General features: G+C 38.1%; 1 protein-coding gene across 1 annotated transcript in view; it reads right to left on the bottom strand.

The window, feature by feature from the left end:
* LOC308664440 (sodium channel protein type 3 subunit alpha-like) overlaps window positions 1-22,927 on the bottom strand; it is a gene marked incomplete at its 3' end in the record, with an annotated part of 69,467 nt that overhangs the window by 16,003 nt on the left and 30,537 nt on the right. The window contains 6 exon segments of the mRNA XM_081321677.1: window positions 1,382-1,555; window positions 1,851-2,005; window positions 4,910-5,030; window positions 15,294-15,773; window positions 18,183-18,539; window positions 20,612-20,785. Coding sequence (XP_081177803.1) covers window positions 1,382-1,555; window positions 1,851-2,005; window positions 4,910-5,030; window positions 15,294-15,773; window positions 18,183-18,539; window positions 20,612-20,785 — 1,461 coding nt within the window.

The following is a 22,927-nucleotide window of genomic DNA, read 5'->3' on the forward strand; positions in this document are numbered from 1 at the left end:
AATATTAGGGGGGTTTGATTATAAGAAAAAGGGATAATAGAAAAACGTGAGCCTTGGGGGGAATCATAGAGTAAGAGTTAATTCTGTTAATTGTATTCATATTTGCTGCAAAGGAATTCCTTTCCTTTCCTCTTTTTTCTTTATTAGTTATTGATACGTTTTTATGTGGTTCATACAATTTTTAATAAAAACAAATTCCAATCTTACTTTTATGGATATAATTGTGGCTCAGCCTTTAAAATCTTTTTAAATTGTTGCAGTGATTTTTATATACAGGTAGTTCTTGAAGGACTACAATAGAGCCCAAAATTTCTGTTGCTACATGAAACATTTTTTCAGTGAGTTTGCCTCATTTTATGACCTTTCTTGCCACAGTTGTTAAGCGAATCACTGCAGCTGTTAAATTAGTCAGCGATTCTGGCTGCTCCGTTGACTTTGCTTGTCAGAAGGTCACTAAAGGAGATCACGTGATCCCAGGACACAGAAACCATCAGAAATATGAGTTGGTTGCCAAGCATCTTAATTTTGGTAACATGACCATGGGGATGCCACAACGGTCCTAAGTGTCAAAACAGGCCATAAGTGTGCCATTGCAACTTTGAACAGTCACTAAATGAACTGTTGTAAGTCGAGGACTATCTGTATACAGTCAAATTTATATAAGTATAAGAAGGAATTGGCATGTCACAAGTTGCACAGATCTGTCATATGAAATTATACTATAAGCAACAAAAGAATAGAAAGCTGTCTAATGATTCACACTGAAAACCTCTGAGCGGTCAGAATCAAAAAGAAAACACAGAAAGAGTTGCAGTACAAAAGCCGAGGGTTGTAATTGTTCTCTAATAGAGTGTCGGATTCATGTACTAAACTTTTAGCCATAGTTTCTTAAATAAGCAATAGTAGTCTGATTCATACTTAAAGCAAGCCAGAAACATGACTATAAATCAAAGCAAAAAAATTAAACAACCACATTACAGTACGGTGTTCATGTGGATCCAGATAGCTATTTACTGTCCAGATCAGTCTTCCTCAGCATGGTGCTTTCCAACCGCTGAACTAAAGTCGAATATCATTTAGATTAGATTAGATTAGATTAGATTAGATTAGACAGATCTAGACAAGTTAGAATGCTATAAAATTTTGCAATGGACCAAATATAGATGTGCATATTTGAATTAAAAGAGAAAATTACAATCAACTTGTTGCTCCAAAAATCTGCTTTATGCTAATCAGAATGCTAGTAGTATTTCCAGAATAACATTTTATTAAAGGAACACCCATGTTCTATTTCAGTTCTTTCTAACTTATCGGGGTGTTCTAAGCAGAAAGATGCCAGATAATATATCTACAAAGCAAACTGTCATTTTTCAACACTTACATCAACAATTAAAAAATCCAGCCAACACCAGGCGTTTGTGAAATACATCTGGAAGCCATAGGCCACCCACTTCAAAAGCATCTCTAGAATGAAAATGTACGTGAAGACCTTGTCTGCATATTCCAGCACTGTCTTGATAGTCTTACGCTGTTCAATATATATGTCTTCAAAGGCCTGGAAAGAGATGTGTTGCTCTCATCATATTTTAAAATGGAAGAAAAAGGCAATCATTTTCCAGTATCACACAAGGAAAAAATAGCAAGCTGCAAAATGCTTATTTTTCTAATATTTTCTTTTACTTTCTTTTTTTAACATAAAAATCTCAATTATCTTTCCATGGCTTTATTGATTAACTAAAGCTTTCAGAACTGAAAACACAGCCTATGCAACTTCTTGCCAAGTTCTTTCTAAAAGTATTGACACCATTAACATTTTGAGAAGAATATTTAATTTTCTTTTTTTTTCTCACCAGAGCACCACTGCTGAGGAGAATCATAAATACAATGAATGTTTCAAACCAGTTATGTTCAACAATGCTGTAGCAGGTTTTTCTAAAATTCCACCAGATTTTTCCTTTGCCATCTTCTATACTCACTTGACAACATGGGAACTTTTGGATGCAGCCTGTTATAACAATAGTAAAAATGTTACTGACAGATACTTTATTTTTTTTAAAAAAAGGGTATAACTTTTATACATGGTATTTAATCTTGTAATATCCCTCTGAGGTTAGCATAACCTTAATAGGCATATCAACATTTCCTGAAGTATTAAGTAAATGACGGAATTCATTATTGCTTAGAAGGAAGAAAAGCCAGACTTAGCACAGTTCCGTTTAGCTAAGGAAAATAACTGGCACCTGGGCTTTTGTCCTATGGATAAAATGCATCCAACAGGATGTATAAAATTTCTGATCAAGTTATTTCTGTGGTTATATGTTAGCCAGGATTTAAAGAAACCATATCCTTTCAGAAGACTGGAATAACCACCTATGATGGCAGAGACTGAGAAGAGGACAAGGCTATAGGGGTAGTACAGAAGACAGTGGTTCTTCACACATGGAATAATCCGCATCCAAATTATGCTTCGGTACTTGAAATGACAGCATGTGGCAAAGTTTTTTCATTCCAGACTTTTAAAGCCAAAATCTCATCTTCTAAAAATCTGTTATGTAAGGGTTATTTTAATGTTTTGGGATACAGGTAGTCCTCAACTTATCACCACGACTGAGCCCAAAATTTATGTTGGTAAGCGAGGCTTTTATTGTGAGTTTTGCCCCATTTGGCAACCTTTCCTGCCACAGTTGTTAAATGAATTACTGAAGCTGGCGGTTGTTAAGTGAACCTGACTTCCCCATTGGCTTTGCTTGTCAGAAGGTTGCAAAAGGTAATCACGTGACCCTGCCACCATCAAAAATATGAGTTGCCAAACATCCAAATTTTGATCACATGACCATGGGGATGCTGTAACTGTCCTAAGTGGGAAAAATGATTGTAAGTCACTTTTTTCAATGCCACTGTAACTTTCCAACGGCCACTAAATGAACTGTTGTAAGTCAAGGACTACCTGTAGTATATAGCAGGGCTTTTCAACCTTTTCACCCATTGTACCACTTTTAGGATATGGCAACATCCAAGTACCACCAGTCGCCTAGCAAAAGTGATGAAGTACAGGTAATCCTCAACTTACAACAGTTCACTTAGTGACTGTTCGAAGTTACAATGGCATTGAAAAAAGTGCCCCCCAAGCCACAGCCGAGCAAGACACCTGCCTGCCCGCCCAGTGGCGCTCTTCCTGTTGTACGGGTTTTTCATTGTTGTGAGCATTTCTGTTGAGGATTGGCAGTGGGGGTGGGGTGGGGGGGTGTTTGGTTTTTATTCCCCCCCCCGCTGGGTGGTTGCAGCAGCTTTTGTTCACTTCACATGACCCTGGGACACTGTGGCGGTCATAAATATGAATCAGTTGCCAAGCATCTGAATGTAAATCACAAGACCCTGGAGATGCTGCAACATTCCAGCTGATCGATGCTTCTTCTGGGCTCAGAAGCGCCAGGATCAGCGCTGAGCTCCAACTGGAGCCTGGCACTGATCCTGGCGCTTCCACTGAGCCCTGACAGCCCTGCAGTTCCAGCCGTCTCTTGCTCAGGCTTGTGTGGTGCTGCTATTCCCCTCCCCCGCTACCACTTTTCTAGGATGGTCGTGTACAACCTGCCAGGTGCCAATGTACCACAGGTGGTACCCGTACCACTGGTTGAAAAGCCCTGGTATATAGTACTCACGCACTCCTGTCCAATGAACCACTAAATTTAAAAGTTTAAAAAGAGAAGAGATAAATTACTGACACAGGACACATTTGGGGAATGTTTCAAATTAATATTCCACCCTGGGCCTTTGAGGTTCTGGAAACAAAGAGGAAACCTTCCCAGAGCTGCTGCTTCTGATTCTCCAGTGGTTTATTTATGCTGGAGGGCAAACTCTGTGTGTTATGCATCCGTTCATGACCTCAAGTATGATGACGATTGTCAATACTGAAAAACAAAACAAAACTATTCTGTCCATCCAGTCAGCTTCTTGCCGTGGAAGATGGATGGGGTATCATTTTTTTTCTTTCCCTCAGTTAGCAAAGTATTAGACAGGCTCTGGCTTCTGGGTTTTAATTTTTCACAAAGTGATTCCAAAAAATGTTTTTAGAAGCAGACGATGGCATTCCAGGGAGAGGTTGCATTTGAGAAAATACACACAGAAACATTTTTTAAAAAAATACCGCATATGCCATAGTTTTTTTTTTGGGGGGGGGGAATATGACCCACTAATTTATTTTTGTTTTCTTCTTTCAGGAAAGTGTTTGTTCTCCTGAAAAGAGGGTTTGGAAGAATGGGGGAGGGTGGGAGGAAGCAATGTTCGGGGAGGTGCTTCACTTTTTTTTCATGCAATTTCTCCTCCTAAATTCCTCTCGTAAGTTACTTTCAGATTCATGGAAAATAGGTTTTTTTCCCCCTGTGGAGGAAGAAACATCTGAATGGATTTAAAGAAATGAGCAAACTGGCATGAAAAGAGTGAGGCGCCTGACTTTTTTGGTGCTTGATAACAGTTTCCAACGCCCTTTTAGGATGGCGCGCTGCCCACAACTTCAAGCAAGATATATAAAGATGAGCCTTAAATTGGCCTATCCCAGGGGTAGGCAACCTTGGCTCTTTTATGACTCGTGGACTTCAACTCCCAGAAGTCCTGAGCCAGCATAGCTCAGCATGGAAACCTCTTCCTTTTCCCTCAGCAGGGCTGGCTCAGGAATTCTGGGAGTTGAAGTCCACAAGTCATAAAAGAGCCAAGGTTGCCTACCCCTGGCTTATCCTTTCTGAGAACCCAAACCAAGGAACGTAATCTGCAAGTTATTGACAAAGGACCAATGCTGCGTAATGGTGAGAATGAAATCTGACTGTTAGTGCTTAGAAGCCAGCCTAGTTTGTGCAGGTACCTCATCCACAAAATGGCAGTTCCTGGGAAGCCAGGCTCAGAAATACCCTGTTACCTTCTGTGAAACAGGCTTCAGGCTCAAGAGCTTCTTCGGGTTCGATCTCTGCCTGCTCCCCCTCTCCTGGCAGGGCAACATCCACAGTACTGCCTTCAGATGAACTGGTGGCATTTAACTTCTGGAAATAAAACCCCACAGAAAAGTTTGCTTTTTTTTCCCCCTCCCCCTGTACGTTTATCACGCTCAAAGGAGGTCTCTACCCAATTTTACACCGATCGTTTCAAAGCAGTGAATAATTTAACATGAATATTAAATCTGCTCCTGCGTTTATGTTTACTCACCAGAAACAGTGCTGACAAACATCTCTATCTGGCAATTCATATTTCATAAATAATATCGTATCGCAATAAATGCAATATCAATTATTACCCTCCTAATGAAAGCAGACGCTACATAGCTACCTTCACGACCGCTGAATATTACAGAAGAAAATGACAGAATGATAGAAAATGGCCTGTTGTCCAACTGTTCCTTTCTAATTTCGCAAAAAAACAACAACAGCAAATTAGCAAATTAAGTTCCTGATATCATTAATATATTAATATCCACATATTATTAAATTACAGGCTGCTGAAAATCTAGCATAAATATAATCCTTAAACCTTGTTGCCAAAATAGAAGAATTCAGCTGGATGGGGTAGGGAATCTAACAACAGCATGTCTTTGTATGTCATTTTAGCACATGGATTTTGTTTGTGCAAGTGTGAAGTGCCCTGTGGAACGCAGCACTTTTTGAAATATCTGGGTCACAATCTTTTTCAACTTATGGAAATGCTGGAGTTCTGGAAAAAACTGGAGCAATAATAAGATACAGATTGCAAGACAAGACAAATTCTGAGCAGGAAGGCAGCAATTATTTTGCAATAAATTAAAATTTGAAATCTACAATTTTATGCCTGGATCTGTATATTACTTGAGAACCAGTAACCCACAAATTATAGAATTCAGTCCCCTCATGTTTTATTTGGAAGTTAATATTTGTTGTTTCGACCCCCCTTTTATTAAATAAAGACTACTTCTTATTTATATATCCCTATAACTTAGTCACTTTTTTCTCAACCCCCTCCCATCTGACAAACTGCAAAACCTGTGGATTTCACACACTGTTTGGACACAGTTAGTACAGTTGTTTTTACATTCACCCCAGTGCTGGGAGACCAAGGTGCAAAAGAAATGAGACTATATGAATATTTCCAAATAAAAGTCACACACTGTTTTCAGGTTTGAGGAGCTTCGGTGAAGGGATTAATACAGATTTGTTACCTGAGGGAGGTAAAACTTTTGTGGATTGTGTTTCGTCTTTGGGCGATGTTCCCTGGAGATGTTCCCAAAGAGTAATGAATGGGGTCGGCATAAAAATTAAGTTTGATTTTTTAAAATATTACTTAACATATTTTCCAGTCACGTATTCAAGAACTGTTCTCTCCTGCTGCATTAAGATTTTCATTTGGTCACAACTTTCAGATTGCATTTGGGGGCCAGGGAAAACCCTTTGAAGCTCAGCTTACTCACCTCTGCTTAACCAGACTTTTAATACAATGTTGCACCATTATATTCTAGCAAATCTATGTTCCTTCTAACTGTGGTAAGGTGCCATGCATGGTCACAGACCTTCTGGCCAAAGTATTTTATGGAGTCGTTGGTCCTCTTTGAGTGTGGTCATTTGCTTGGAGATATTTCATTACCCAACTAGGTACCATCATCAAGGTGAGTTTGGAATTTGGTTTCCATTTATATGCAGTAGCTTTTTTTGGGAAGGGTTGTAGTTTGCTTCCTAGGAGTTCCTAGATTAGGGCATTGTTTCTGTTTCATTGTTTGTCCATATTTATCTTGGTGCTGGCCGCTAAAGAGGATGTCGTCTTTGTTTCTTTAGTTTTTTTATTGTCACTTTTGAATCATGTGTAAATATGCTTTATTTCTATGTGTCTATTGATGGCCAAAGTCATCATCCAGATAAACAAGAACCTTTCTGATGTTTATATTTTATGCACTGTAGAAATAGATATACTGTATTTCTGGGAAACTTCAGGATTATTAATTTTTTTTATGTTATGGGAGCATTTGATTCACCAGCATGTGCCATCACAGCTATGTGGAAGATGTACTTGACATCTTTTTTTCATCCTCTTACCCAACTGCATTGCACTCATTGTTTTAATAGCAATATTGTAATATTTTCTAAACAATAAAATATATTCTGCCTATAAATATACTGGTCCTGGTTTACACAAGAAAAGAAACCTTGAGAATTCATTTCTTATTACCCTGTACATTTTTAGTGATTCATTTTTAAATGTTAATTCCTTTGTATCAATACGTTTTTAGGCTGCTACTTTTGAAGACTTTTTCAAAAGACCATGAAGAAGATAGTACGTATTTCCCAGAGTTGGACATTCCTCCAAATAATAAATGCACATACTATATGTGAGAAATATCAACAACCTAAGATATGCAGATGATACCACTCTAATGGCAGAAAGTGAAGAGGAACTAAAGAGCCTCTTGTTATGAGTGAAGAAGGAGAGTGCAAAAGTTGGGTTGAAACTAAACATTAAGAAAACCAAGATCATGGCATCCGGCCCTCTCAATTCCTGGCAAATAGATGGGGAAGAAATGGAGGTAGTGACAGATTTTATTTTCCTGGGCTCCAAGATCACCGCAGATGGGGACTGCAGCCAAGAAATTAAAAGACGCTTGCTCCTCGGGAGGAAAGCCATGGCAAATCTAGACAGCACACTAAAAAGCAGAGACATCACCCTGCCAACAAAAGTGCATACTGTCAAGGCTGTGGTCTTCCCAGTTGCAATGTATGGCTGTGAAAGTTGGACCATAAGAAAGGCTGAGCGCCAAAGAATTGAGGCCTTTGAACTCTGGTGCTGGAGAAGACTCCTGCGAGTCCCTTGGACTGCAAGGCGATCAAACCGGTCAGTCCTAGAGGAGATCAACCCTGACTACTCTTTAGAAAGCCAGATCCTGAAGCTGAAACTCAAATACTTTGGCCACCTAATGAGAAGGAAGGACTCACTGGAGAAGAGCCTAATGCTGGGAAAGGTTGAGGGCAAGAGAAGAAGGGGACGACAGAGAATGAGGGGGCTGGATGGAGTCACTGAAGCAGTAGGCGTGAGCCTAAATGGAGTCCAGAAGATGATAGAGGACAGGAAGGCCTGGAGGAATGTTGTCCGTGGGGTCGCGATGGGTCATACATGACTTCGCAACTAACAACAACATATGCCTGATAGTTCACCAATGTAGTTCAATAAAAACTTGTATATCAGACAAAATTTACAAACATCTCAATTCAGTTTTTGAGTTGAGATGTACCAGAAGAGAAGTACATGTAATCATTTAAATAAGTTGCAGTGAGACTCATACTTTACTCTCTTCATCTTTACTTCTGCAATCACCAATCAGGATATCTGTTTTCCTTTTTAAACAAAACACCACTTCCACTGACATCCATAGTGATGAAAAATTGCTTTTTAAACTTGTGGTTAGTGAAGACAAATCAAAATCAAAGTATGCTTTCTAATTATGCCTGATTATGAAACCCGAGATAAAATAAATCATAATTCCCTGAATTAGTGTTGAGAAATATAGTCAAGAATCACAGGAGAGGGCAGCTCTTTCCCAGAGGGCAAAAAGAGCAGAGAACTTGGAATGTCCAATAGGCAGGAAGAGAGCAAGGCTGGATTCTCCCTAGTAATTCAAAGAGTATCTCTATAGTTATTGCAGATAATTCCTTTAGTCTGGCAAGATTCTGTTTGTAGGTAAACAATGATAAAGGAACAACTCAGAAGTAACTCCATGTGTTATTTTTGGTTCTTTGGGCCTAAGAACTAGGATGGCACAAGGAACTGATCTTGGCTCAAAGTGGGGGCTTTTGCTTCTAGTTACTTTTTAAAGTTTAGGGAGTCAAGGAAGATAGCTGAAGATGCAGCAACCTATTTATGACATGGGGAATAATAATTCATAATACATGTGAACTGGACTTTTTCATGTTCATTTTCTCCAGTGGGATACAACATCAGCAACATCAGACCTGTTACAATATACCTCATTATTCTCACCTACAATGCAGTTCCTAGTATGTATTAGAAGTTAAGATCCTGAAAATAGTATTACTTTATAAAGCAAAAAGGAGACAATTATAGGTTCTAACTCACAGGAAATAACACATGCATAGAGTAACTGGAATTCAGGAAGGAAGGAAGGAAGGAAGGAAGGAAGGAAGGAAGGAAGGAAGGAAGGAAGGAAGGAAGGAAGGAAGGAAGGAAGGAGGGTTCAGGATGGGGTTGTCTGTTATTACTAGATACTCAAATCCTTTTGCATAAAATATTAAAAGTTTGAGAAAAGTTATCCAACTATTTTCTATGACAGACCACTCTGCATGTATAAAGAGGAAACATCTTAATTATCTATAAGAGTACACTGGAAGACATTTGTTGATGAGGCAGCATTCCCAAGGCCTGGATCAGCAAAACAACATGCTGGATTAAAGCAGAAGCCTGTGCAATATTAGTGAAACTGTGCCAAGACAGAGAGATATCCAACTTCTCTTTTTTTAAAAAACATTACATAACATTACATAACATGGGTGCAGTCTAAATTGGCATAGATAGCAATGGGACAATGGGATTTTAAAACTCTCTTTTGGATTTTAGAGAAACTCTTTTTTTGCCCATATCTGTTTGCCCATGTAAGACCAATTCATACAAGCTTTGCACCACAGCATGTTAAAATAGCCCATTTCTATTATTAAAGCATTCACTTCGGACCCAGTCTTGCTCTCATTTTATTTTTGCTTTATGTTACTTCAATGGGAGCAGGAGCAGGTTATTTTACAAATGTTAAAGCTTTACAAACCACTTCATGAGTCAAATGACATTCAAATAAACAAAGGGATTCAGCCATTATAAATTATTAGGAATAAGTCATCTTGTACAGTTTGAGTATTCGAAATTGCTTCATGACTTGACAAACCTGCAGGAAATAGTTACTCTTATTCTTCACATTTCAACCACATCTCTGACTATTTTTATGGATTTGAATTGACTCCTGAGCAATTCTCACTCTGTATTAAAAAAAAATTTTTTTCTTGTCTCCAAAGCAACTTGAGCACTTAATTTGCAGCCTGGATATAACTGTATATCTACAAAATGGAAAACCTAACCACTGAGCCTGTTGAAAATCCACCAGGCTGTAACTAGCGCTTTTAATGAAAACAAAGAGTTAATAATTTGCTTGAGTTTGCCTGATCTGTTCAAATGTAGAAGAATTTAAACTCACAGAAGCAACTCTCTCATTCTATTCTAGAGCATTTCTTAGAACTCATTGTATGAACTATAACCATTATGTTTTGTCTCTTCATCCCTTATGCAATTTGATGGTACACGGAGGGAAAGTTTCATAGGAAGGACGTAAACTGGGGAATATAGCCAGAGAATGAGAAAGTACCGTGGAAAATCTTGTATCTGAGGAGCAGAATGTATAATACAAGATATACAATACGAGTAGAACCTTGTTGTATTCCAGGGGTATTTGGATAGTATGAGCTGCTTATTACTGAATCACGTAAGAGTGCTTTAAAGCTTCTACATCAGACAGAATTAAATTCTGAATAATTAAAGTTCTCCTTTTAGAGTAACAACCTATTTGTCAATAGTTGTGAATGTTTGTAGTTATGCAGTAGCTTATAACTATTGCTTTCTTATAATAACTTTTATTTCTTTAAGGTTAAAAACATGATATTCAGAAAAACAAGTAGGACAGAAACATCTGTTTCCTAGCAATGGCCAATGCCGAACTGAACGGAACAATCTGAGTAATCTTTTTACTTTTTAAAAATCTCTTAGGCGAAGCAGTAAATGTCACTCAGGCTCTACCTGGGTTGCTTCTTTAGGAGAAGAAAAGGAATCTAATTGGATTTTTTAAATTATGAAATACATTTTGTATGTATTTAAATTACTGATTGCTATTTATTGCACTCTGCCAATATTAAAATCCAAATCGATGCTAGGGTTAATTCATGAATTCATTCTTTGTAGATCATATCTTTGTTCTAAGCGACTGTTTCATAAAACAGTGAAACATATTTTTTTTTATTTCCTGTGTGCACCAGTTGATATCGTACATGAAAATCCAAAATACTCAGACAAATACTGCAAGAAAAGATATTAGAAGTAGAAAAGCTTGCTGCGTGAAAATACCTTGAAATTAAAAAGCAATTAAGCAAACAGAATACAATAAAAATAATAATTTGAAATTGTTTCTCTAAAGTCCACCTGTGTTAATTGTATAAATAATTACACAGCACATTTATAAGGGCTGAATCAAAAAGGTTTTTTTTATTGCTTTAAAAACTATGCATGCTCTGTTTTTTTCCCCCTTGACCTTTGAAGGAGTTAACATTCTCGTCAATGTAATCTACTTTGCAACACCTCTAAGTCATGCAGTAGCTGTTCAAAAGAGTTGATAATAAAATGTAATCTAGAGAAATCATTAGCAGGATCGAAATGTATGTAAAGGTTGCCAATCTTGCCTGACCATGCTGTGATATGTGAGTCATAAGACTCAGCAGAGAGTAGCTGTATGTCTGCACCATCTTGCGATGAATAGGGAAGGAAACACAGCTCAATATAGCATGCAGGCCAGTCAATATCCAGAAATTGATTAAGTATAGCTTGTTTAGGTAACCTGCTAAGAGGTGTGATAGGTTGAATCTACCTGGTTAAAAAGCAACAGAGCTGCAGTCTTGATTGCTCCAGCTTGATTTTACCCCTGTGAGAAGTAAGAACGGCAGGCAATGAAGTTCATGACACAGTTACCTCACAACTTTTGCTCTGGTTTCGAAGCATTTTCAGAAAAGTTAAACAAAAAAGGAGGACGAGGAGGAGAACCTAAAGATGTAATCATAAAACTAAGAAAGACGAGAGATTGAATGCTCACAGCCCTAATTACACTTTAAATCAGCTTTCTCCAAGCTGGTGGCTTACAAACATTTTAGATTACAAGTTCCATCCTCTCCAAAAGACTTGCCGGATTTTGCTATAGTCCAACAGTTCTGTAGACAACTGTGTTGGCAAAGCCATCGATATTACTGGAATAAAGTAAAGCATGATGAACCACTGATACTTTATCACTGGGGCTATGTCACATAATTGCTTTTGTTTTTGGTTTGTTTGTTTGTCTGCTAATGATGCGATGCTCCCAATTCATTAGCAATCCTTAAGCAAGCAAGAAAGGATCCTCAACTGCATGCTCCCTCCCTCCTTGACTTGGCTTGACCTCATCCACTCTGAAGAAAAAGAACTTGGCTCACCACCAGAAACAGGAGCTGCTGTGGACCGACCATTCATTGGGAAGGACTCATTGTGGCCACAGTTGACAACTGACTTCTTATTGAATCTGGAGGATCTAAGAGCTTCCTTTGCTCCTTCTATGTTCTATAGTTCTGGTATATTATCAACAATGGTGGTGCCAGGAAAAGGTTGTGTAAGAGGGAAATTACTCAAATGTAATTTAAATATTTCTTCAAAGTAGAATCTAAACAGCAGGTGATTGATTATTCAGAACAAAACTGAACTATATCAATCTCTAAAATCGAATTATTCCATTATCACCAAAAACACGCATCTTCAGAAATATTTTTTTTTCTTTCCTCCCTTAACATCTCTCTTACCAGAGGACATTCTAATGGGCTGCCACTAAAATTAATTTAAATTTTATAAGAAATTGTTCAAAAATTAAATTCCCTCACTTCAGTTTCTGTAAGGAAGCTTTCTCTAGTCTTTTTTTAAAAACTACTGTTCACAGTTAGCAGAAGCACTAAATCAGTAGATACATCAAAGAAAAATAAAACAAGTTTATTTTCTTTGAGGAAGAAGTATAGGAACTTTTAGAAGGGAAACATATAAAATCCTTTAAAACTCTGCCATTCCCAGTTTGGAATTTTAATAGAAATATAAGAAAATGACTATTTTCCAAGATGAAAATATTTCTTTAACTATAAGTAAATAAAAAGAGGATTGAGCACTTTTCTCTTTCCTTGCAAATCCATATATTCTTTCTTTACCCATTTCAGTGAAAAAGCTGGCCTTGCACAGTGTTATTTACTTAACATTGCTAAAATAAGGCTACAATTCTAGTTTATTTACCTAGAAGTAAGGCTGAACAAATATTGCATTAATTACTTCTGAGTAAACCTGCTTGGAATTTGGCTTATTACCCCTCACTTTCAAAGAAATGGATAGTTAGTACTCAACTGTTTATTGTACTTTTATTTCTATTGTGTACAGTTTATTTCTTGTGTGTCCCTCACATTCATGCTACTGACTGCATTGATCTGCAGAGATGTTCACCTAATTGTGCCCTGCTCCTGTGGCTTCTACTTTACTCTCTAAATTAGTTTGTACGATTTAGGAAAAAATCACAATAATTCTAACTTAGCTTAATAGGTTAGAAAAATATACAAAATTAACTACCACCCCCCCCCAAAAAAACCCCAGAAGTATTCAAATACAAGTCTGACCCAAACATGTGTACTGTTCTTTCTGCATTGCGTTGGCTGGGAAATGAAACCTGAAAATGTTGAGGTGTTTAGATCTGAAGCATTTCTTCCAAATAATTTTTGAAACAGGCATATAGGCCTGGAAGATCCTATGGGACCTTTTAAGTAAACAATGAAACTAAGTCCAACAATTTACCTCAAATCCCAAATAGCTAACATTTATGTGCTTGAATTTTTCACAACCATTTTTGCAGGAGGGTGAAATATTCCCCACACAAGAAAATGGAGAGTAAATTGAACAAATACCAAAGAGTCTGATTTCTTGACTTCTTGAATCTTTGATAATAAAAGTTTTAACTGAAACTAAAAATACTAAGAATTAATGAAAATGACTCATGCGCTTTTACTTTCTTCTCCCCCCCACCCAATTCCTGCATACATATCTTCTTTTCTAGCATGGCTGAGGGTTCTCCAGAATAACATCCTAGGAACTTGCTACTTACTAAAATGTAAACCAGGGGTGTCAAACTCAATTTCATTGAGGGCCGCATCAGCATTGCGGTTGCCCTCAGGGGGCTGGGTGGGTGTGGCCTGGGTGGGCGTGGTCTACTGGGGGGGCATGGCTAGAGTGTGTATGGCCTACTGGGTGGGCGTGGCCAGCTCTACATCGTTCACATCAAGGGTGCCTATGGGGGCCTGGGCAGGAGTGGGGCAGATCTGAGGGTCTCTGGCAGAAGGAGGGTCTCTGGGCCAGGGCCAAGGCAGTGGGGGCCGTTCCCTCACTGTTTCCAGGATGGCTTCGCGGGCCGCATGAAACCACTTCACGGGCTGGATGCGGCCCCCAGGCCTTGTGTTTGACATGTCTGATGTAAACCTACATAAGAAGGCAAGCAGAAGTGTTTTGGAAAACCTAGGATGAAGGGGAATGCAGTCTTTAAAATGGATATACAAATCCTGGGTCATCGAAGAAAAGAAAGATCAGCTCGGGCTTCACTGCTAAACACCTAAAAATCAAAGCAGCCAAATGGCATGCCCTATAGAAAGATGGCCTATTAATTAACGCAAAGATAAAATGAAGACTAGTTCAAAAAGAATCTAGTTAATCTCTTAGGCCGTAGTAGGTTATCTCTACTGCTAAGTAAAATAACGGAGACCTTGTTGCGTGTCTATTGTAAAAAATGCAATAGGATTTTTTTTGGGGGGGGATCAACAAAGAAAATTCCAGACATGTGGTCAAGAATTATCTCCCTTAATAGTTGTCCTTCCATAACTGTGCTCAATCAGAGTAGCCAGGAATCTATCATGGTTGCTTTAATACAAGTTATAGGTTTGGCTTAATGGCCTAGATACACTCTACTGACTCTGTAGTTTCTTCTTATTCATCTATCATCTGTTTCTTTTTGTGCCTTCAAATCAGTTTTGACTCCTTATGACTGCCTAGATAAGTCCATGCAGCTTTCATGCCAACATTTTCAGAAATGGCTTGTCATTGCTGTCTTCCTAGGTCTGAGAGAGACTGACTGGCTCAGAGTCGCTCAGATGGCTTCGTACTCAAGATAGGACTAGAACACACTGTCTCCCAGTTCCTGGCCTTTAACCACTACACCAAACTGCTTCTCCATTCCAAATTACACAGAACAAAACAAACACCAGTTTATAACTACCAGTTTATAACAACAAATGAATTCATTGTTATTTTTAAAAAATGATTAGTTTTTATTTAAAAAAGACAACTATGTTAACCTTTTAAACTATGTTATAAATAAGAATAATTCAATGTAACACAATTGAAATATTTTTGTGTCACTATTTTTGTGCTTAATATTATATATATACATATATATATATATATATTATAAATATAAGAAGGCCTACCTCTTTGCTTCCTTCCAGCTCAGATTCACTGCTAAATTCTTCTATGTTTATATTTTCAAAATCTGACTCTCCAACTGCAATTGGTACAGTTACAGTGAGGCCTGGATTGTTTATAAATGACATGTAATCATTTTCATCAATAATGTATTTTTCCACACTGCTGCCCGTTCCTACACCACTGGTTGTTCCATTTCCATCTCTCAGATAATTAACTTCCTTAGTTATTTCAACCATGGTGTGGTTGGAAATGTAGACATCTTTCTTGTGGTTTAGTTCTTCAAGGATTTTGATATCATCTATAGCTTTCTGCTTTCTGCTTTTTTGGACAACTTCTCCCAATTTTTTCTTAATGTAATCTATTCCTTTCTGAATCCTCGCCACAGCAATCTGGAGATTGTTCGTCTCATTATCATCATCGGTAGCAGCAAGATTGTCTGAACTGAAGGAGCTCAGGAGCAAGGCTAGAAACAGGTTTAATACCTAAAAGACCAAGAAGGAAAGCACCAGATGCAGATGAGTTTTTTTTATATAAAATTAAGATTTATAGCAAGAAACAATGACAAGCATGGAAGAGGAAACTTGCTTGTGAAAGGAGTGCAAATATCCTTTCCCAGTCTCCTATACTGTATTCATCAGCAAGAATGAACAGAGGTCCCCAACCTTTGGGGCACCAGGTTACGTGGAGAGAGGTTTTTGTGCGGACTGGAGGGGGCGTGTTTTTGTGTGCTCCCTGCATCCCACGGATGGGGGTTTGCTTGTTTGTGCAGCCCGGTTGCTGGCATGCCGCAGCCCGGTACCAATCCACAGACTGGGGGTTGGGGACCCCTGGTCTGAGATGATGAGAGGTGTTGGCCCATCAATATATTATATCAGGAAAAACAGAACTACACTCTTGAAGTACCATGTACTGCTTCAGTTCCACACCTCCATTATCTGCTTTGTTTAATTTTATTCATCAGCACCATCCCAAAGAGACAGTCTCACCTTCATGGTTAGCAGAAATCAGAGATGGAGTGAATTGTCTCATTATATTTTAATTCTTAGCAACACTCCAAAACCTTATAAAGTAAATAAATGAAACATACACATCAATTTTCAGTATGTTAAAAAAACAGAACACCAGGACCAAAGGTTCCAGTCTCCTTGCTTTGTGCTATAATATTATTAATAAAAATGTATTAAAGTCATATACTGTCTAACTCCCAGTGACTCTGGGTGGGTTTATATATAGAACGGGGCTTTGCTGTGTTAGTTTTAACTTGGAAAACATTAAAAATATGATACCTCTTAATCAGTACATTCCATTCTGAGAACATCATTACCTCAATCTGCAGTACACCAGACTAGGCATTAGAATCAACACACTCCAAATATTTATTGATGTTCCTATTCTGCACTGATTTGTCTATTCTTTTCTTAATACAATTAGCACAGTACTGTAAGATGTCCAGTTGGTCCTTATGGAACAAAGTTTTACCCAATCCAACACAACAGTTTCATTCTTATCTATGTTTTATTTTCCCAATTTCTCTATATAGGTAAAATCTTATATAGGGCAGTAATATTTTTTTAAATTTTTTTTTAAAGCATCCAGAAAAAGGAACTGCTGTCATACAGCCAAGAGCTCCCTTTTGATCTTTTAGCTGTTTCTGGCTTCTAATGAGACAAGTTGTTTTCATACTGTGTGATGGTTTGCTTCTTTTGCGATCGGAATGATTTTCAGGAGAGCATTCAAACAAAACTCCTGTGGTCAGTTAGCCAGCGTATTTGAAAGCTAAATCTAGCAAATGTGAAAAAAACATTAGCTATAGGTGACTTACAACAGTTCATCTAGTGACCGAAGTTACAATGGCACTGAAAAAAGTGACTTATGACCATTTTTCACACTTACAACCATTGCAACATCCCCAGGTCATGTGATCAAAATTCAGATGCTTAGCAGCTGGTTCTTATTTATGGTGGTTGCAGTGTCCTGGGGTCACGTGATCACTTTTCGCAAACTTTTGACAAGCAAAGTCAATGGGGAAGTCCGATTTACTTAACAACCTTGTTATTAAATTAACAAATGCAGTGATTCACTTAACAACTGTGACAAGAAAGGCCATGAAATAGGGCAAAACTCACTTAACAAATGTCTCACTTAGCAACAGAAATTTTAGGCTCAGTTGTGGTTGCACCTGTACTTATATGAAGGCCTCACAAAGTTAAATATGCATGTAATTAAAGTCAACTGATTAAATTGAGGATAAAAGCATGCCTACGTTACTCACTTATACTCAGCCTCAATTTAAAAATAGTTAGCCAATTAGTAGACTCTTCACCTAGGCTACTGCTTGAGAAGCTTTCATAAGTAATGAATATTGCGCTATATTATAGGTAATATCAATAGTAGTCCCAACAAATACTGTAATATATGAATATATTACATCCTGTCAAAGAGGATTTCAGAAATTTGGGTTGGTGCATGCCCTTCCTTACCGAATCTTTTAACTCTTGCTGGTGTGTGTGTGTGTGTTTAGCATCACAAAATATTTCTTCCAAACTGCTCCCACATGTTTTGGTCTGATGCAGGACAGTGGTGGATTTAGTAAAGTCAGACTGCATTGGGTCAGTAGTTTCTTTAATTTTGGAAGAACAAGCTGAAGAGAGCACTGAAGTGTGAGCACCCAGTTCTGATTCACTTCCTTCCATGTTTTTGCATACCGCAGATAAAATTCCACTTTCTCCCCAAGGGCTAATTTATGCTTTCAATAATCAATAATGCTAAATGCATTCACATTGAGAGGTTTTGTGTAAAGCCTAAGAAGAAATGAAACCAATCTTTAGCCTAGTGACTTTTCTACTGATAACACAGTTACTGTATTGGATAATAAAAAGCAGAGCACTTACCACTAAATTTCCAATCACCATGACCAACATGAAAACAATAAGGCACATGGCTTGGCCTGCAACCTCCATACAGTCCCACATGGTTTCTATCCATTCTCCACAAAGAACACGGAACACGATCAAGAAAGAGTGGAAAAAATCATTCATGTGCCAGCGAGGGAGTTCGCAATCTTCTGCAATCTTGCACACACATTCCTTGTAGCTTTTACCAAAGAGCTGCATACCAACCACAGCAAAAATGAAGACAATGATGGCCAGGACCAAAGTCAGATTTCCCAAAGCACCAACAGAGTTGCCAATAATTTTGATCAGCATATTTAACGTCGGCCAGGATTTTGCTAATTTGAAAACACGAAGCTGAAAAAAAGCAGTAATAAAAAATATACAATTATTAATAGTCAAAACTATTTGGGGGGGTATCTTTTTACATTTATAAAAAGAAATATTAGAGGAAGAAAGAACTATGCTGCTTTGTAATGTCCTTGCTCCCAAAGTGAGTGGATTATTTAAGCCCAGTATTTTCGAAGTGTCACTCAAGATTCAAAACAGTTTTTAGTCTATTAAATAGTGTTTACTTTATTAAAACCCACAATAGAGAAAATACAGACAAATGTTTAGAGAAAAAGCAATAGGATTAAAGTATAAGTATCAACCAAGAAACAATAACTGGAGTAATTCTTAAATGGAGACTGAATATCAGGAAAAGGGCTTAGGTAAGGAGCTGAGCAAGGCAGGGGTGTCAAACTTCCGGCCCACGGGCCAGATGCATCATGCCAAAACCCTACCCACTCAGTTGCCGGCAATGGAAAAAAAGTCAAGTTATGTTGCGACACGTCACGTGACATTGAGAGTTTAACAGCCCTGGAGCAAGGCTTTGAACTCATTTAAAATAAAACAAAATGCACTATTTTCTCTCTGTTGTGGCACTTAGACATCATTATACATTCAATTCCTTCCTGCATCTTAGGAAATGGAACTCCATAATCCTGGAATTGGCTTAAATTCCTTCTTTATTCCCAAACAACCAAAACCTCCAGCAAAATCTTCCTTCACTACAGTACAGTACTCAATGGGAGATAATCACATTACTAGTGGTAGAGAAGATCAATCCATAGGCCAAACCTAGGCATGCTCCAGAGCTCCCACTACTAGAAGTGCCCGTTACCTACTTAAATCCGTGAGCTTCATTGGCTTCCGGTTGCCCTCCGGGTGAGATTCAAGGTGCTGGTAATGACCTATAAAGCTCTAAATGGCTTGGGACCAGATTATCTAAGGGAACACCTGCTGCCGGCATCAACGTCCCATCATCCTGTGCGCTCCCACAGGGAGGGCCTTCTCAGGGTACCGCCGGTTAAGGAATGCCGGCGGGTTATTCCCAGGGGAAAGGCGTTCTCTGTGGGCGCGCTGGCCCTATGGAACCAACTTCCCACGGAACTCAGGACTGCCCCCGACCTTCGCTCATTTCGCCGGGACTTGAAAACCTGGTTCTTCAAGCTGTTTGGCCCAGACTGAGGGGTTTTAATTAATTAATTTATTGGGTTTTAGCTTAACTTTAGGGACTGTAATTTAATCATAGTTTTAACTGATTTTAATTTTGTATGTTATGTATTTTAATTCTCCCTGTAAACCGCCCTGAGTCCTACGGGAATAGGGCGGTATATAAATTTAAATAATAAATAAATAAATAAATAAAAAATACATTTGATGAAATATAAGCTAAAGATCAGTAAGAGCTGCTTGAAATGTGAGAGCAATATTTAGAAACATATTTTAATTTATCCTTAAATAGTGAACAAAGTTCTCCTGTTATTTTTTATTTTTCAGACTTTGTGAGGGACATTTGCACAGTAATATAAACTGTACTTAAACAGGTTTATGGAGATACTGATCAATTAATCTAAAGTTCATAAATTGAGAATTTTGTTCTATTTCTTATTTCTTTTTCAAATATAGAAGTTAAAATTTACTTTTCAAAAATATTTGTGTTCTTCTGGCACTGTTTTGAGCTACTCTGAACATTATCTAAGTTCAAAAACTGTAATATTAATAATTATGAACTTTGAAAACACCCTTTGCTTGAATAATGGCTGTTTTAGATTTCCCTTTTTATTACTAAGGGTTATAAGACTGCTTTTTTGATGTTTTTAAGGGACATTATAAGTGTTTTCTTCAGTCCCTGGAATATGACTACAGTGCATGGTTTCTAGGAGCATATTGTACCTAGCCCAGATTAGAAACTGTTCCTTCAGAATCCTTAAATTCATTTGATCACTGAGAGTTCATTGTAAGCTTTACAAAATAATTTTTGAAACAGTAGTATAAAAAAACATTCAAGAATTTTTCAGTTCATAATGAATATTGTGATATTGTTTGTGAACATAAAGACATGGAATTTGGTAAAAAAATATTATATTTCTTGATATATTTACCAGTCTGAAGGATCTTAGGACTGACAATCCTTCCACATTTGCAAGACCCAACTCCATCAAACTCAAGCTGACTATAATGCCATCAAAAATATTCCAGCCTTCTTGGAAATAATAATAAGGATCCATGGCAATTATTTTGAGGATCATTTCTGCAGTGAAGATCCCAGTGAAAACCTATATACAAACATTAGTAAGTATGAGTTACGATGTTTTGAAATTAAAGCAAGTACTCAATTCAAATATTTCCTACACATGAGAATCACTTTTTATTCTGAAACTGACCATCATATTCAGGGTTGAGGCCTTGTATGGAAATATGTCAGTGGTGGGATTCAAATATGTGAACAACTGGTTCTCTGTGTGGATGCCGCTTCTGGAAATGCGTTCTGGGCCTGGGCAACAAAAAATTAGCTACCGAATCCCACCACTGAAATATGTTATATATCAAATCCAAAATCATTGGCACAGAAAGCCTCTGTTCTATCAATGAGTTATAATTTTTCCCCACAGAAAATGCAGATACAGCTTGCTAAAGAGGTATAGCATTGCAGAGATAGTAATACACAAGTTTAAATGCTTTCAAATTATATAGGTATGCTTTTAATACTTCATCGGGTAATGTATTGGGATTTACGTGAACTACTTTCAAGTGTTTTTTGAATGCTGCTTAAGGTTTCTCAATTGGTATGCCTGTGTAATGGTCTCTGACTTGCCAGACAAGCTGTCTCCCAGAAGATCATTGGAGGATTGGTGGAGCAGTGGGCTAATGCCTCCTTAAGTAACACCAGCTGCCTGCAATTAGTGCAGGTTCGCATCCCACCAGGCTCAAGGTTGACTCAGCCTTCCATCCTTCCGAGGTAGGTAAAATGAGGACCCAGATTGTTGGGGGCAATAAGCTGACTTTGTAATAATGCCGCTTGGGGGGGGGGGGCGAAAGCCCTAATAAGCAGGCATATACATAGAATGAAGGCTATTGCTAAGCACTTTGATTTGTGCTTTAGATTGTAAGCTGCCCTGAGTTTTCGGAGAAGGGCGGGATATAAATGGGATTAAAATAAATAAATAAAAAATAAAAAATTTGGGGCGGGAATTGGTTCCTTTAAACCTATTGGCTGCCGCCTAGTGGCCAACCATATAAGTAGCTGCGCAGAAGCCTCTGATTCAGTTCTGTTTCTGTTTGCCTCAATAAAGCAACGATCCTGTTTGCAATCGCTTGTCTCGCTTACTGCCTCCAAAGAACTCACTACACAACAATCTCAATAGAGGACTCTTTTCTTAAGCCTTGTATGTCTATGTATCTCCCATTCCAAGAGTGTTACTATTGTGTAGGGTAGAAAAACCCAGGTTGCACCCCTTGTTAGCAATAAAGCACAGAAAGATGACTGTGGCCCAATCTAACCTTTCTTAAAGGTTTGCAGTAATCTGCCTTGAACTCTGAAGATCTAAACAGGATGGATGGAAGGAAAGAGAGGGAGGGAGGGGGGAGAAATAAACAGATAAGCAGATATGAGTTCTAGGCCAGTTGGGTGAGCTTAGGCCAGTTGCACTCTCTCATCCCAACCTACCTCACAGGGTTGTTGTTGTAAGGAAAACAGGAGGAGGGAAGAGTATTAGCTATGTTCTCTGCATTGAGTTATAGATAGGTGGGTGGGTTGAAAATGTTAACTCCCTCCCACAACATATCTTCATCCTTTTTTAAAATTTTAATTTCTGTACAGATTTTAGAATAGATGATGATGAAATAATTTATTAGATTAAGTAAATTCATTATCTGATTTCTTATTAAAAAAAAAAGAACTTGGTTTAATGTGATTTGCTTTAAGTTTTATAGAAGTTAATCATCATACTTCACCGTAACGTTCTTTGAATAAAAGGAACTGTATTTATTATAGTCAATAGCTCATTCCAAACGGTGCATGCCGACCTCATTTATCAGCCGGAAGACTTAAATCCAGGAAACCCCCACTGGCACTGGCACAACATCTGCCCAACAACTTTAACATTGATTCCCAATGGAAAGCCAAGTGGGTCACTGAACACCCAAACATAGAAATATAAATGACCCCACAAAAAGGTGTTCAACAGGTTTTGTACTACCACACCAGTAATGGACAATCCTGAATAGGATTTGTACCTCACATGGCATTTGACGGGGCTCTCTGTATAAATGGGTCATAATATCCTCCCCTCAGTCTGACTGCAGGATCCCATGTCGAATTATAGATTAGAACGTGACTGGATGTAAGATGAGAGCTGATACCAGTCCAGTATCCAGTATTTTTATTTTAATATAAGCGATGCTGCGCTTCAATGGTT

This window comes from Vipera berus (genome assembly GCF_964194415.1).
Source record: "Vipera berus genome assembly, chromosome: 1".
In the NCBI taxonomy this organism is placed as follows: domain Eukaryota; kingdom Metazoa; phylum Chordata; class Lepidosauria; order Squamata; family Viperidae; genus Vipera; species Vipera berus.